Source organism: Xyrauchen texanus, chromosome 1, assembly GCF_025860055.1.
Source record: "Xyrauchen texanus isolate HMW12.3.18 chromosome 1, RBS_HiC_50CHRs, whole genome shotgun sequence".
Taxonomy (NCBI): Eukaryota; Metazoa; Chordata; class Actinopteri; order Cypriniformes; family Catostomidae; genus Xyrauchen; species Xyrauchen texanus.
In genome coordinates this window covers 56,243,934-56,259,950 of record NC_068276.1, presented here as the reverse complement: position 1 = coordinate 56,259,950, position 16,017 = coordinate 56,243,934, and the positions used below count along the sequence as shown (strand labels likewise).

Here is a 16,017-nt window from a genome sequence, read left to right as displayed (position 1 = left end):
CTTTTGTGTTCCATGGAAGTATAAAAATCATACGTGTTCCGGACGGTAAGTAAATGATGACAGAATTTGTATTTTTGGCTAAACTAACCTTTTAAAACATCCCAATAGCTGCAGTCATGCAGAATGACATGTTTCTTTTTTTTTGTTTTGTTAATGTACTCAATGTAGCTTGTGTTTGATGTGCCTGTAAAACACAGTGTGAACCTGAAGAAACACTTTTGTGAACTTAGTCACCGTATGCCATGTAACTCATCACAGCTAGCTGAACCAAAGCACACACTGCAAAGAATTAGGTAACCTGTCATAACTGCAGCTCTGTCTGTGTCTACCAGGACTAATGTTTCAAGGATGTGTGTAGCATAATCAGAAGAGCAGAAGTCACAAATCTTCATAGCATTTGTTCTTTTTACTGCCATGAATTATAAATACTGAGAATATTTACTTACATGTAGATATAAAACAGTTGATTGTATCTAGATATGTTCCAACTTATTGGCATGTCCCAAAAACCTACAGTGTTATTTCAAAATAATCGCAACCTACAAACCTGAGACGCTAGAAGAAATGCAGCAAGAACATTGCCAAAGCGTTTGCTACATAGTAGCAATTACAGCCCCAATACAAAACGTGTGCAATAGAGCCGGTACAACCTTCAAGTCAAGATAAAACCAAGCATTTCTAGCACAAAATAATTCCCGTTACAGTGTAGAACCTCAGAATACACAATGCAATATCTGCCAAATGTGGCTGATCCATATGCACAAGTACAGTGGCTCAGAAAAATGTTTAACATTTATCATATGATGTCAAAGTCAAATAGAGACATCCAGGTGCTTTGTGGTCTCCTCTTCCCAAATTCATTTCTCTTCTGAAATACAGTATATCCAGGAATTCGTAGGTCTCAATGGTACCATCATAAGGTGCTACCAGGCAACAAATTGGTGATGGTCCATTTCTGGCCTGTGCATTTTTGGAGGGTAGGCTGAAATCCAAACTCATTGTCATTGTTCTCCACAAGTTCAAGACATCGCTTTGACTTGATGTTCTGGATAGAGCCTCCCTGAAGGAAAGAGAGAGAAAATAGATACATTTCATTAAAGTCTCTTCCAGCTATGCCCAGGCATGTTCCTGTATAGATAGAGCTGTCAGAGCTTCATCCATCTTCCCCTAAGATTCAAATTGATGTAGCATTACCCCAAACACTCCTCACAGTACTGGAATCAAAACATGCTGAGTTCGGAATGACACTAGCGTACTACTTTTATTAATTACAGTATGCTACATGGAAGAAATATTAGGGGTAGTATGCCATTATGATTATGATATATGTTTGATTATAAATAAAAGAAACAAAGTTAGATTTTGTATAAAGACAATTAAGCATATTTTTATAAATGTGATTCTAATTAGATTACTGTTACTGTAATAAACAGTATTTTTTTTAAATCACCATAAAATAAATCAGATCAACAAATCCTACCAATTTAAATACTTTATTTGGCACTTAAGTATTTTTTTTTCTTTATACAAAAGGAAGTCTACTGCTCGTAATGGTTATTCTCATTAGATTCCCATTGTTGTAATATATATTATTTTTTACTGCATTACAGTGATAGCAGTTCAACAAATACTAGCAATAAACACACACACACACACACACACACACACACACACACACACACACACACACACACACGTAGTGTTTCCATGTTTTATGGGGACTTTCCATAGACATAATGTTTTTTATACTGTACAAACTTTATATTCTATCCCCTAAACCTAACCCTACCCCTAAACCTAACCCTCACAGAAAACTTTCTGCATTTTTACATTTTCAAAAAACATAATTTAGTATGATTTATAAGCAGTTTTCCTCATGGGGACTGACAAAATGTCCCCACAAGGTCAAAAATTTCGGGTTTTACTATCCTTATGCGGACATTTGGTCCCCACAAAGTGATAAATACACGCACACACACACACACACACACACACACACACACACACACACACACACACACACACACACACACACACACACAGGCAGCCAAATGTTTGGAATAATGTACAGATTTTGCTGTGTCGGATGGAAATTGGTACTTTAATTCACCAAAGTGGCATTCAACTGATCACAGAGTATAATCAGGACATTACTGATGTAAAAAACAGCACCGTCACTATTTGAAAAAAGTCAATTTTAATCAAATCTAAACAGGCCCAATTTCCAGTAGCCATCAGTCCAACACCTTATCTTTGAGTAATCATGCTAAATTGATCATTTGGTACAAGAAAATCACTTGCCATTATATCAAAAACTGCTGAAAGCTATTTGGTTTGTTAAAAAAAAGCTTAAACGCTTCTTTGTGTTTGTTTTTGAGTTGCCACAGTATGCAATAGACTGGCATGTCTTAAAGTCAATATTAGGTAAAAAATGGCACAAAAACAAAACAGCTTTCTCTAGAAACTCATCCGTCAATCATTGTTTTGAGGAATGAAGTTTATACAATGTTTGAAATTGCCAAAAACTGAAGATTTCACAAAAAGGAGTAACTACAGTCTTCAAAGACAAAGGACAACTGGCTCTAACAAGTACAGGAAGAGATGTGGAAGACCAGATGTGCAACTAAACAAGAGGATAACTACATCAGAGTCTCTAGTTTGAGAAATAGACACCTCACATGTCCTCCGCTGACAGCTTCATTGAATTCTACCCGCTCAACACCAGTTTCATGTACAACAGTAAAGAGAAGAACTCAGGAAGTCTTATGGGAAGAATTGCAAAGAAAAAGCCACTTTTGAAACAGAAAATCAAAAATAAAAGTTTAGAGTGGGCAAAGAATCAGACATTGGACAACAGATAATTGGAAAAGAGTGTTATGGATCTGAACCCCATTGAGTTTTTGTGGGATCAGCTAGACTGTAAGGTGTGTGAGAAGTGCCCAACAAGACAGTCACATCTATGGCAAGTGCTTCAGGAAGCGTGGGGTGATATTTCTGGACAAACTGACAGCTAGAATGCCAAGGATCTGCAAAGCCTTTCATTGCTGGACGTGGAGGATTTTTTTGATGAGAAATCTACGTGTAATAGTAATTTTTCACATTATTAATGTTCCGACTATTCATTGTGATCAGTTGAATGCCACTTTGGTGAATAAAAGTACCAATTTCCTTCCGAAACAGCAAAATCTGTACATTATTCCAAACTTTTGGCTGCTAGTGTATGTGTGTGTGTGTGTGTGTGTATATATATATATTTGGACTGCATATAATTGCAGTAATGTATATAGAAAATGAAGCCTTCATGGCTGAAAGAGTAAGACTACTATGCTAGTATTCCACTCTGAAATTTGCCATACAGATATATCTACCATAAACGTGAATCGCACAAAAACATGTCGGGGTAATTTTTCACTCTAAAATTAAAAGAAAAGAAGTTATATAGTGTATAAAAAAATTATTTTTCAAAACATTCTCATTAGATTATCATTTTTGTACAAAATTACATTCATTTTTGTATTTAAATCACTATACATTAAAGCAGTTCAACAAAAACTTCCAATTTAAATAACATATTAGAATTTCTAGGAATTACAAAAAGAAAATGGAGCTTATTTTTCCTGGTGATTCTCTTAAGATTCCCATTTTTGTAATATACAGTATTTTGTTTTGATTTTTGTATTATTTATTTAAATCAACAGTTATTAAACCTTAAAGCATGGTAATTTTCCCAAACACTCTTATATATTCGGGTCTTTAGAGATCCAGCACTCAAAATTGTCTTTAAAGACCCGAGGTATGCGTTTAAGGGTTAAAGCAGTTTGAGAAATTCTACAAATGTAAATAATTGTAAAAGTTCCAGCAAGAAGGTAGTGGGAAGTGGGGTGGCAGTCCAGGTAAGTCAACATTTTATTCAGCGTTTTCAGCTTCACAATCAGAGTTTTGGCTTTTCAGCTTTACAATCGACGTATACACTTTAGCTTCACAACAAATATACACTTCAGCTTCACAATTTTGAGTTTCTCTGTCCCTGACTCTCTCTGTCCTGCTCCACATACCCCCAATGCCCGACTCAGTCCCGAACAACGCCCCCTTTCTGGAGAGGAAGTAAGCCACAACCATCTGTGGCCTGTGGACCACCTTAAATTTGAAGGGCTGAAGTGCCAGGTACCAACAAGTGATCCACACATTGGTATCCTTCATGCGGTGATCCACTGAAGCGGGGTGTGATAGGAGTGGTGGATAAAGGCCCGCCTCAGCAGGTAGTAGCGGATTGTTAGGATCGCCCACTTGATGGCAAGGCACTCTTTCTCGATGCTGCTGTACTTAGTCTCTCTCAAAGAGAGCTTACGACTAATGTACAGCACAGGGAGCTCCACCCCCACCACCTCCTGCGAGTGCACGGCCCCTGACCCCCTCTCTGTTGCATTCATTTGAAAATAAAGGGGATAGAGAAGCAAATCTTGTTGTGACAACTGACTTATTGTCTTTGCTCGTGTGTAGCTTTGCTCGAAGATCAAGGACATATTGAATTTAATTCTTGCTTTGCGAAAGACCTTCCTCCCAAACCTCCCGTATGACGTCAAGCACCCCGTGGGACTGGCGTCCATACAGGAGCTCGAAGGGGGGAAACCACGTGGAGGTTTGTGGGACCTCCCTGACTGAAAATAATAGGGGTTCCATCCATGTGTCCCAATTCCTAGCATCCTCATGCACGAACTTGCAAATCATATTTTTCAGGGTTTGATTAAATCATTCCACCAGCCCGTCAGTTTGCAGGTGATAAAAGCTGGTGCGAATCGATTTAATCCCTAGCAGTTTGTAAAGTTTGCGTGGTGTCCATAACATAAACGATGTGCCTTGGTCAGTGAGGATTTCTTTCGGAATCCCCACCCGGGAGATAATTTGGAAGAGTGCCCCCGCAACACTGCGTGCTGAGATGTTGTGTAAAGGCACTGCTTCCGGATATCTTGTTGCATAATCCACCAGGACTAATAAAAAGCAATATCCAAATGCTGACCGTTCTAACGGTCCGAGAAAGTCCATACCAATTATTTCGTAGGAAGTGCTCTTGGGGTGGCCGGTGGATTCACCAACTGACATTAGCAGCATGCTGCACACCATCTGCGTACATCCCCGCGAATGCCCAGCTAATAAATACGGGTCATTAGACGGTGCAGTGTTCGTTCTTGTCCTATGTGAACCGCCATTGGATGTGGTGCGCGCCTGGATAAGTGTTTCCGGATGGCTCCTCGGGACTAATAACTGGGTTGTATTTTCATGGGTTTGAGTGTCCTGCGTAACTTGATTCAACAGGTCCCTAATAAATGAAAAGTACGGATGTGTAAGGGCAACGTCCATCAGATTGATGACATCTTCCACGCCGGGGCCTTCTCTGGCTAGAACCCATCTTCGGCAGGCATCACGGAGCTGCTGGGCAAAAGCAAATGGGCAGCCGACTTTGCTCAGCGTGAGGGAGAGGATCCGATGCCGGTGTTGTTCTGGGGTGCGGCCAACCCGTTGCAGGACAGCGGTCTTCAGTTTCACGTAGTCCAGGCGGTCCTCGGGTGGTAGATGCTGCACAGGAGGCGTCCATGGACATCTTCGAGCAGTCAGTCACCGCCTCCAGTGTGGCGCAGCATCTATGTCCTGGGGGCCCATCTTGGAGAGTAGGATGTGCAGCTGTTTCACTGCGTCCGGGGTCGTGGCGGAGGATCTATCTGGAGCCAGCCTGCTCCAGAAGGTCTGCCGATACTCGGCCTGAGCTTGGAGGAGCTCCTAGTAGCGCAGCTCAAGGGCGAGAAGGGCAAGAAGGGCTTGACGATGGCCGTCCAGGTTAGTCAGCTTTTTATTCAGCATTTTCAGCTTCACAATCAGTGTTTTGGGTGTTCAGCTTCACAATCTACGTACACTTTAGCTTCACAACAAATATGCACTTTAGCTTCACAACAAATATGCACTTTAGCTTAACAACTTCGGGTTTGTCTGTCCCTGACTCTCTCTGTCTCTCTGGCGTTCTTGGCAGCCTTTTCAAGCCTATCACCAGGTGATAGCCCTTAACACTTCCTCTCTCCCCAATGACAGACACACGACCTTGTCCCGCTCCACAATAACATATAATTCCATTTTTGCCGTTATAGTAACGTACAGTAAAAATAAATCAAAGACTATTTTTCTTAGGTTTCATTTTCTTTAAGAAAAATATTATTTCTTATCTCTTTCTTTTGATTTTGGGGTGAAACATGACCAGCACATGTGAGATTAATCCATGAAAAGTATGATGACATGAGGAGTTTGAAAGTTTGGGTCATAGTATTCAACAGAGACATCATGCACATCAAATTCATCTTCTCATCCATGGCCTACTGTTCTAAAAGCTTCCAAAAGCTTGATAGAGTTACAGCTGGTGTATCTGTGAGGAAACACTGCACATCGTTGCAAGCTTAGACATGAAAGAGCTGGCTAAAGCTACAGACAAGAATCCATAGTGATGTCAAGCCAGGGAAAAAGGAGGACTGGAGGACTAAGATAGGATGGCTGATTACTGCCAGCACTCAGTGAGGAGATTGCCTTTGGCTTTAAAACCTGAGTTCATGTGGGCTCAGTACTGGGGACTCTCAGTCTCTTTTTTTCTTTGAGAGGTGTCATGGAATCCCCTTATTGAGATCAGAAGGTCACCAAATCAAGGCTTTACATTCCTTAACTGTTTCTTCATGACGGGTGTTATCTGAAGCAGTTTTACTTAAGCATTTATGAGAGCAACAGGACATAGAGCACCAAGCATCACAGTTTATCGGATCAGTGCTCCAGAAGAGCGCGAGGGCATTTTCCTGTGTTTGCACCACTATATTTTGTGTACCACAGAAAAAAATCTAACGTTTGGGTTTGAACGAGACGAGGGACGTATATCGCAGGTTATTGACATACAGCACATCAGTCATTTATATCAAACAAACAGTTTACAGTTGGGGTGTGAATCAAAAATAAGTGCTCCAGAAAACTCGAATTATCATTGGTTGTACAAACAGATAGTTCCGCCCCCAAACTTATTCCATTAATTTTTTCACTGATATTTTACTTTCTTAAAATAAAGGGTTAGGACAATATATGGCAAAGAATAGTCTGTATTGATTTACAATTCTATTTGTTGATTGGTTGGTCTGTAAGGGAATAAAAGTAGTAACTTGTACAATTTCTGATGAATTTGCCATGATATTATGCTGGAAAGTGAATTATGACTGAGGCTAACATTTTGCCTAATATTTCAATTCGTTTTCCACGGACAAAATAAAATCAATCAATCAATAATGTTGCATACAAACTATTTAAAAGTTTTAAAGATTCCAAAGGCTTTAAAGTGATTCATTGAAGCATATGAATCTAATATGGCGGTGTGCATCCAACTGTGGACATAGTTTAAACATAAAGAGCATGACTACATGTGTGTGCATAGTTTGGCTTAAACTTTTCTGCATCACTGCCTGAAGTCCACCTGAATGGTTTCTCACATTGCCAGAGAACCAACCTTGTTTCCAGACTAACTAATCAATCAAATATAAAGAATTAGTCTGACTGTTATGATATTAGGACCTGGCCTGTTACTTCAAGAGAAGGAGGTGAACCAACTTGGGATTTTCCTTACAGTATTGATCTAATTAGGTTCACTGTTGATGCGAGTGTATGTGTGTGCATGCCTGCGTGTGATTGTGATTAGTCTAAAGCTTTGCCTGCAGCAATAGCAAAGGTTCACACTTTAACACAAAATACTGTTAAGAAAGAAAATGGAGGCTACATTCACACCGCAGCCGAATGTGACCCAAATCTGATTTTGGACTGTATCAAACTCTGGCATGTTCATAATTAGTCATTATAATATAAATAATAAATTATATTGCATTAAAAAAATTTAATCAGCTGTTTTTTTTTTTAAGCAGATAGAACGATTAAAGGGATAGCTCACCAAAACAATTATGAAAATTCACTAATCATTTACTCACCCTCATGCCATCCCAGACATGTATGACTTTTTTTCTTTTGGTGAACACAAACAAAGATTTTTAGAAGAATATCTCAGCTCTGTAGGTTCATACAATGCAAGTGAATCGGTGCCAAAAATGTTAAGCTCAAAAATGCACATAAAGGCAGCATAAAAGCAATCCATATGATTTCAGTGGTTAATTCTATATCCTCAGAAGCGATGTGATAGGTGTGGGTGAGTCCTTTTTTACAATAAATTCTCCTCTCTGCTATGTAGGTGTTGATACTAATAAAGAGTACGAATCGCAAAAAACAAAAGAAGAATATGTGAAAGTGGAGATTGATAATAATAAAAAAAGGACTTAAATATTGATTCATTTCTCACCCATACCTCATATAATTTTTATAGATGTAGATCATATCATTTTGGAGCTTAAAAGATCTGGTCACCATTAACTTGCATTGTATGGACCTGCAGATCTGAGATATTCTTGTTAACCTCATATTTATGTTCAGCAGAAGACAGAAATACACATCTGGGATGGTGTGAGGGTGAGTAAGTGATGAGAATATTTCATTTTTGGGTGAACTATCCCTTGCCTATATTTCGAATAATATGTCAGTGATGGAGAAAGACCATCTTGATGGACAAAATATGTTTAAAGAAAGTAATTTGCCTTCATATGGTGCAATGTAATTATCATCAAAGCTCAAGTGTTTAATTTTACTTAAGAGCAAAACACACCATAAAATCGAAGGACAGCAGGAAAAACAGCAAAAAATGTAAAAGGTAAAAGTTGTTTTAAATTGATATCTCTACCTTTAATGCACATATTATACTACATGTAGTCCAAACGAATTGCTAAACCCAACTATTGAGTCTATTATTATGATTTTTTTAAAAGGACTGATAATGCAATAAAAAAAAATGTAATAAAAAAAACACATCTATGCTGGAAATCAAGTGCACAAATTCAAATGTTAAATTAGATTGATGTAAAAATCTGATTAAATAATAATAAATAAAAAATAGGTGCTCCAGAAAACTCCCCCATTTATTATTGGTTTTACAAACTTAGTCCCTCCCCAAACTCATGCCATTGGATGAGGCAACGTAGCTGTGTTTGGCTGGACGGGCTACTTAAACAGACATTGGAATATTTTGATAGTGCCACCAAATCTGTATATACCCTATATATACTTAAAGGTGAAATCAACCTACAAATGGCTTACTTACAGTTGACTCTGCGTAGTGAGCTGAGAAAGAACCAATCACGACACTTAAGGGTATAAAAGGAACCGTTATCCTCACTTCATTCCCACAATTCAGCTGGCATCCCAGAGAGTAAAACCTGTTTACCCTTTCCCTCATGGATTATTTACATTACATGAACATGTAGACTCATAAAATGACATGAAATCCCACTGTTTGGGGGAATAACTGAGAAAGAGAGAGTCGTTTATGTGTTTGCACTTCACAGATGACTGAAGCTGAGGAATTTATGACTCCATCTGACCTTTGTGTTCTCTAATAAGAATTCTGGAAGAGAACAAATGAAAAAATGCCCCTCTCCAAAGGCTACACATACAACATTTTAAAAAGAAACTCTTATACATTGTTATCTCTTTTAAAGAACTTGTTCACCCAAAGATGAAAATTCTGTCATCATTTACTTAAACTTGCACAACTTTTTTGTTCCGTGGAACACAAAAGCAGAAATTTTGTGGTCGCTCTTATCCATGCAATTATAATGAACTGAGACCGCAGCTTTCAAGCATGAGAAAGCGCTAATGCACTCATGAAAAAGTAATTTGGGGTTGTAATGGCAAGAGGGTGAGCAAATTACAGGATTTTAACTATTCCTTTAAAGTTTGTGGCATGAATTCTCACTCAATTGAAAATGCAGGTTGTACAGCAAGTGGAGTCATCATGTATTTACCTGAGTAAAACGCCAGTGGAGCTTCAAGCGTTTAGCCACAGCATAACTGCACTCAATGAGCCGTAGCCGGCTGTTCACATCCACCAGGCACTTGTTATCATCATCATCAATGGTTGGGCTTAAGATGCCCAGGAATAACTGCTGAGTGCTGGTGTAGTATACATTCTGCAATGACAGAGCAGACTCATGAATAATACCAGCAGAGGGAAACAGCTTCCAACACAGTAAAATAGAAAATATAGGATTGAACAAACTTCAGTATACACAGTACAACAGATGATGTGAAGAAAAATGGTGTCAGAGAATGGTAAATGGTCTGCACTTATATAGCGCTTTTTTTAACCTTAGAGGTCACCAAAGCATTTTACACTGTGTCCCATTCACCCATTCACACACACACTAATACACCAATGGTGGCAGAGCCGCCATGCAAGGCGCTAGCCTGCCATTTGGAGCAACTTGGGGTTCAGTGACTTGCCCAAGGACACTTCAACATGTGGCATCATGTGGGCCAGGAATCAAACCAACAATCCTGCGATTGGCAGCCAACCCGCTCTACCACCTGAGCCACAGCCGCCCAGATTGGAAGAAGACAGTCACTACGTTTTTAGGCCACAATGAAAGATGACACAGAAAAGGAAAATGAACCTTTCAATGAGATACAATTCTCTAAATGATATTAACTGTTACTGACAGCCTTACAGAAATTGTGCACACAGAATTCTGCAGAAAATTCTAATGCCCCAATTCTGTGGAAATCTGCAAGTCTGTTTGTTTATTAAATATTTAGCAAATTTGAATATTCCTTCAGGAGTCATTAAGACTTTTTAATGCATTAAGCAGTTTTATTTAAATCTATTCTACGAATTTCAAACTAAGTAAAAAAAAATCTGATTCTGTCTGGGCCAAGACTAATCTAAACACACTGATTCATCATTGCATTCGTGTGCACAACGTGCATTTCTATGAATTGTTAAAAAGATTAATGTTGCAAACAAACAACATTAACACACACACACACACACTAGAAATAAATAGATAAAATCAGACATGACTACAGTTTCCCTAATGGAAATTTTTCAGTTGACACTTTACATTTATAGATGCCACAATTAAGTAATCGTGAAATCTCGATTACAATTTCAGCAGCCCCACTTAGTGTAAATAGATCTAAGAGTAGGCAAACAGATGTAAGAGAGAAGACAGGGCCAGATGTATGGACAGGAGTGGGCTGAGCTCACCCAAATGTGAGTCTTGCCCACCCAATCAAACATTTGAAAACCAGTAGGTTCACATAATAGTATTAAATACATATATATATATTTTTTAACGATTTGTGCATTGAATAAAAGCAGTCTGGGGGCGGCTGTGTGTTACAAATGTAACCAGTCCTGCTTGACCTGCTCTGAGCGGGATTCGAACCAGCGATCCCCAACATGGGAGTCAGATGGGCTAATAAGGAGGCTTTAAAGCAATGGCCCCTAGGGGGAGTGAGGTTTACACATACTGCACAGCTATCACATACCAGCTGGCTCCTGTTCCACACAAACATTGAGGTTGAGCTGAAGACTGCCCCAACCAATCACAAAAAAGCACCAGAAATTTGTAGTATTTTTCTATTTTTGTCATTGGCGTAAGCAATGACAAACTCAAGAAGGGGCTACTGTAAAACAGAGAGTCATAGACAGTTTCGTGAGCAATGTATTAAGGTATATTTTCAACTGGTTCCTCTTCCCACTCATTAAATATCTCCCTCTCCCTCCACTTCAGCTCCCCCAAATCATGCTGTGGATGTTGTCTTAATACAGGACCTGGGGCCTTATTAATAAATGTACGTACGATCAGTTTTGATTTAAAATTCCATGGATTTGATCCTACTTCAAAAGTGAGGAACAAATTGGGATTTATAAGGCAGAAACTGACTTGAAAATGCTATTTTGCGCACGTCAACTGACAAGCATAGGTACAAATGTTTTTGTGCTTATGCTCCGGTGTGCCAGTGCACGCTGACTTGAGTGTTTGATTTTTAGTAATGCAAATACGAGTCAGTGACTGACTGAATTTATTAATGAGTGAGCACGTTTACATGTACAGTAATACTCCGATGTGAGTCAGAATATGGTCTTAATTAGAATACGTATATGTAAATGTTTTATTTGGGATATCCTTTTTAACAGAATATTTATTTATAGCCCTATCTGCATGCTTCCATTATAAATAAAATTATGTAATTTGTCAAGCACATTTTTGGAGCAAGGAAGAGGAAAGATTATAGTTAAACATTGCTAATCAATATTCAGATGGTTAAAAAGAACCACAACAGTCTAATATCAGAAAACTAAGGATACATTCATCCCTCAACAATTTGTCTGCAGTTGTTGGGGACAAAAACAAATGATTTGACTAAAATGCTGCATAAATAATGGCAAGAGAATAGCGGGAAAAGAATGCACATGTAGTTTATACAGAACACTATTGCCATGTAGACAATACATATTTCATTATATGTAAAAGAGCATGTAAACCTCTTTTTGAAATTAAGTTTAGCAAAAATATGGACATTGGTTGAAGAATGGTATGGATTAATACGTCATAAATGCGTCATTAATTGCGTCAATGAATGGATTATATATTGATAATGAAAATTAATTACTGATGAGTTGACCCAAATTGTCAATAAAAGAGCTATTTTCTTTGTCTCTGGGTCATCTGGCCCGCAAATGCCGTTCTCACGGCACTCTGCCCCCAGATCTCAACAGTCCCAGCACGCTGGACACAGCCCCAGGCCTGCCTTCAGCCCCACGACTGTTCCCCGTCCGGCCGGTTCTGACGAGTCCAGAGGGCGCCACTAAAGGACCTCCTCCTCAGTCACTAACACGCCCCCTGCCGGATGTGCGGAGCCGAGAAGCCGGCATCCGCATACTCAAATACCTCGACGACTGGCTCATACTGGCCCATTCCCGAGAGTTACTATGCGCTCACAGAGACCAGGTGCTCAGGCACCTCAGCCGCTTGGGGCTTCAGGTCAACTGAGAAAAGAGCAAGCTCACCCCAGTCCAGAGCATCTCCTTTCTCGGCATGGAGTTAGACTCAGTCTCAATGTCCGCACATCTCACCAACGGGCGTGTGCAGTAGGTGCTAAAATGCCTCGCCAAATTCAGGCCAGGCACAACGTCCCTCAAAAACGCTTCCAGAGGCTCCTGGGGAATATAGCATCCTCTGCCGCAACCACGCCGCTGGGGTTGATGCATATGAGACCGATTCAGCACTGGCTTCAGACTCGAGTCCCGAGACGAGCATGGCGCCACGGCACGCACCGTGTGACAATCGCCCCCGCCTGCCGAAAAACACTAAAACCCTGGACAGACCTCTGCTTTCTACGGGCAGGAGTGCCCCTGCAGCAGGTATCCCGACGCATCCTGGTCACTACCACCGCCGCTAGATTGGGTTGGGGCACCGTGTGCCAAGGGCACGCCGCCGCGGGCCGTTGGAGAGGGGCCCCGCTACGCTGGCATATCAATTGACTGAGACTGAGACTCAGACTGAGGTCACTGCATGCCACTCACATTCCCGGCAAGCTCAATGTGGTAGCGGACGCACTGTCACGACAAAGCTTACCCAGCGGAGAGTGGAGGCTCCACCCCCAGTCTGTTCCAGCTGAATTGGGAACGGTTCGGCAGAGCCCAGGTAGACCTGCTTGCCTCCCGAGAGACCTCCCACTGCCCGCTCTGGTACGACCGAACAGAGGCTCCCCTCGAGCCACTAGAATCAGTTGGACTCAGGGCCCTCTCTCTTAAGACTGCCCTGCTGATCGCTCTCGCCTCCATCAAGAGGGTTGGGGACCTGCAAGCGTTCTCTGTTAGCGACACTTGCCTGGAGTTCGGTCCGGCAGACACTCATGTGATCCTAAGACCGCGACCGGGCTATGTGCCCAAGGTTCCTACCACGCACTTCAGAGACCAGGTAGTGAACCTGCAAGCGCTGCCCCGGGAGGAGGCAGACCCAGCCCCTTCGTTGCTGTGTCTGGTACATGCGTTGCATACCTACTTGGACCGCACGCAGAGCTTTAGATGCTCTGAAAAGCTCTTTGTATGCTTTGGGGGACAGCAGAAAGGAAACGATGTCTCCAAACAGAGGCTTTCCCACTGGGTTGTAGATGCCATTTCATTGGCTTATCACACTCAGGCTGTGCCCCCCCCTTGCGGGTCCGAGCTCACTCGACAAGGAGCGTTGCGTCCTCGTGAGCACTGGCCAAGGGTACCTCCCTGGCATACATTTATAGAGCAGCGGGTTAGGCCACACCCAACACCTTTGCGAGATATTACAATCACAGGGTTGAGTCAGTTTCATCTTGTGTTTTCTCAGGTCCGAGCCAGTAGAACTCGGTAACACGCTGATGGGCTGGCCAGGTGAATCGCTTGCATATACGCCCTTTCCCTCGCTTGAGGTAAAACTGTGTGTCTTTTTTCCCAGGAGACTTCACTCAACTCGAATCCCTGGTCGATTCCTCCCTAGCCCTCATGTGTCCACAGTTCGGCGGAGGAACTTGCCGACCCAATCCACTGCGGGTACTCAGATCTACCCTGTACTGGAATAGGTGCTCCACAGAATAGGGACTCCTACGCGGACTCCCCCTGTGTGTATTTTCCACGATACGGTCCCCTTATGAGCAGACCCGCATTTTCCTTGGGTAAGTTTCGGCTACCCCCGGTCGGCGTGTGTAGCAACTCCACCCTCGCTGAGGCTGGATCTACCACCGTGCCACTTCCACGTGTCACCTAAAAACACATGTGATGTATTCACCACCGTACCTCCCCAGTTGGGCAGGGGTGGTCTCCGCAGGGTCTTTTCCCCCCTGAAAAAATGGGAAATTGTGTAAGACCCCCTTCCCTCAGTGCGTGTAGGGGCCCCGGCTGCTCTATGCAAGAAACATAGAGAGAAAAGAGGCCCAGCCAGGCTTGGCCCGTTCCCAGGTTGGTAAGCGTCGCCTTGTTTCCCTGCCTAGGGTAACCAGAAGGATTCCGACGACTTTTTTGGGGCATTGGGGAAGGGTTCGTGCAGTCTGACAGAGCCGGTCGTTTGGCACGTAACAAATACCTGCCCGCTCCTGTGTCAGCAGAACACGTACACGGCTCAGCGCATGCCGACTTTAAATTGGACCCCTAGTGTCTCTTCTCCAACACAAAGTGGAGAGAGCAACAGACGGGGAACGTCTAGGTTATGGATGTAACCTCCGTTCCCTGATGGAGGGAACGAGACGTGTGTCTTCCCGGCCACGTCGCTGAGCCGAACCGCTGTAGTGGCCAGAACCATTTCCGGCTCCTCAGAAAAATCCTGAATGAACTCTAGTATTTGCCTCGCCTTTATACCCGTATGTCCGGGGGCGGGATATGCAAATAATGACTGCCAACTTCTCATTGGCCTTTTTTCAATGGATCAGAGGTATAATCGGTGCTCAAGAGACACCCCTAGTGTCGCTTCTCTGACACAACATCTCGTTCCCTCCATCAGGGAACAGAGGTTACATCTGTAACCTAGACGTTTTATCAAACAGAATAATATAAGTAAACTCAGCAAAAAAAGAAACGTCCTCTCACTTTCAACTGCTTTTATTTTCAGCAATCTTAACATGTGTATAATGTGTCCCTGAACAAAAAATTAAAAAAAGTAAAATCAAAAGTAACATCGGCATCGGTGTAATGGTCATTCCTTCGACAATAAACGCAAGTCCAACCATCACCCCTGGTGATACAAAACTGCAAATCGTCAGTTAAGAGCACTTTTTGCCAGTCCTGTCTGGTCCAGCGAAGGTGGGTTTGTGCCCATAGGCCGGTTGTTGTTGCCGGTGATGTCTGGTAAGGACCTGCCTTTCAACACGCCTACAATCCCTCAGTCCAGCCTCTCTCAGCCTATTGTGGACAGTCTGAGCACTGATGGAGGGATTGTGCATTCCTGGTGTAACTCGGGCAGTTGTTGTTGCCATCCTGTACCTGTCCCGTAGGTGTGATATTCAGATGTACCGATCCTGTGCAGGTGTTGTTACACGTGGTCTGCCACTGCGAGGACGATCGGCTGTCCTTCCTGTCTCCCTGTAGCACTCTCT

The 16,017-nt window shown here is 42.0% G+C and overlaps 1 protein-coding gene across 1 annotated transcript in view; it reads right to left on the bottom strand.

Annotated features, from left to right (window-relative positions):
- Positions 1-404: 404 nt before the first annotated feature.
- galnt18b (UDP-N-acetyl-alpha-D-galactosamine:polypeptide N-acetylgalactosaminyltransferase 18b) overlaps positions 405-16,017 on the bottom strand; it is a 108,680-nt gene continuing 93,067 nt past the window's right edge. The window contains exons 10-11 of the mRNA XM_052141864.1: positions 9,915-10,079; positions 405-1,060 (exon numbers count right to left, since the gene is read on the bottom strand). Coding sequence (XP_051997824.1) covers positions 914-1,060; positions 9,915-10,079 — 312 coding nt within the window. The 3' untranslated portion in view covers positions 405-913. The remainder of the gene's footprint in view (positions 1,061-9,914; positions 10,080-16,017) is intronic.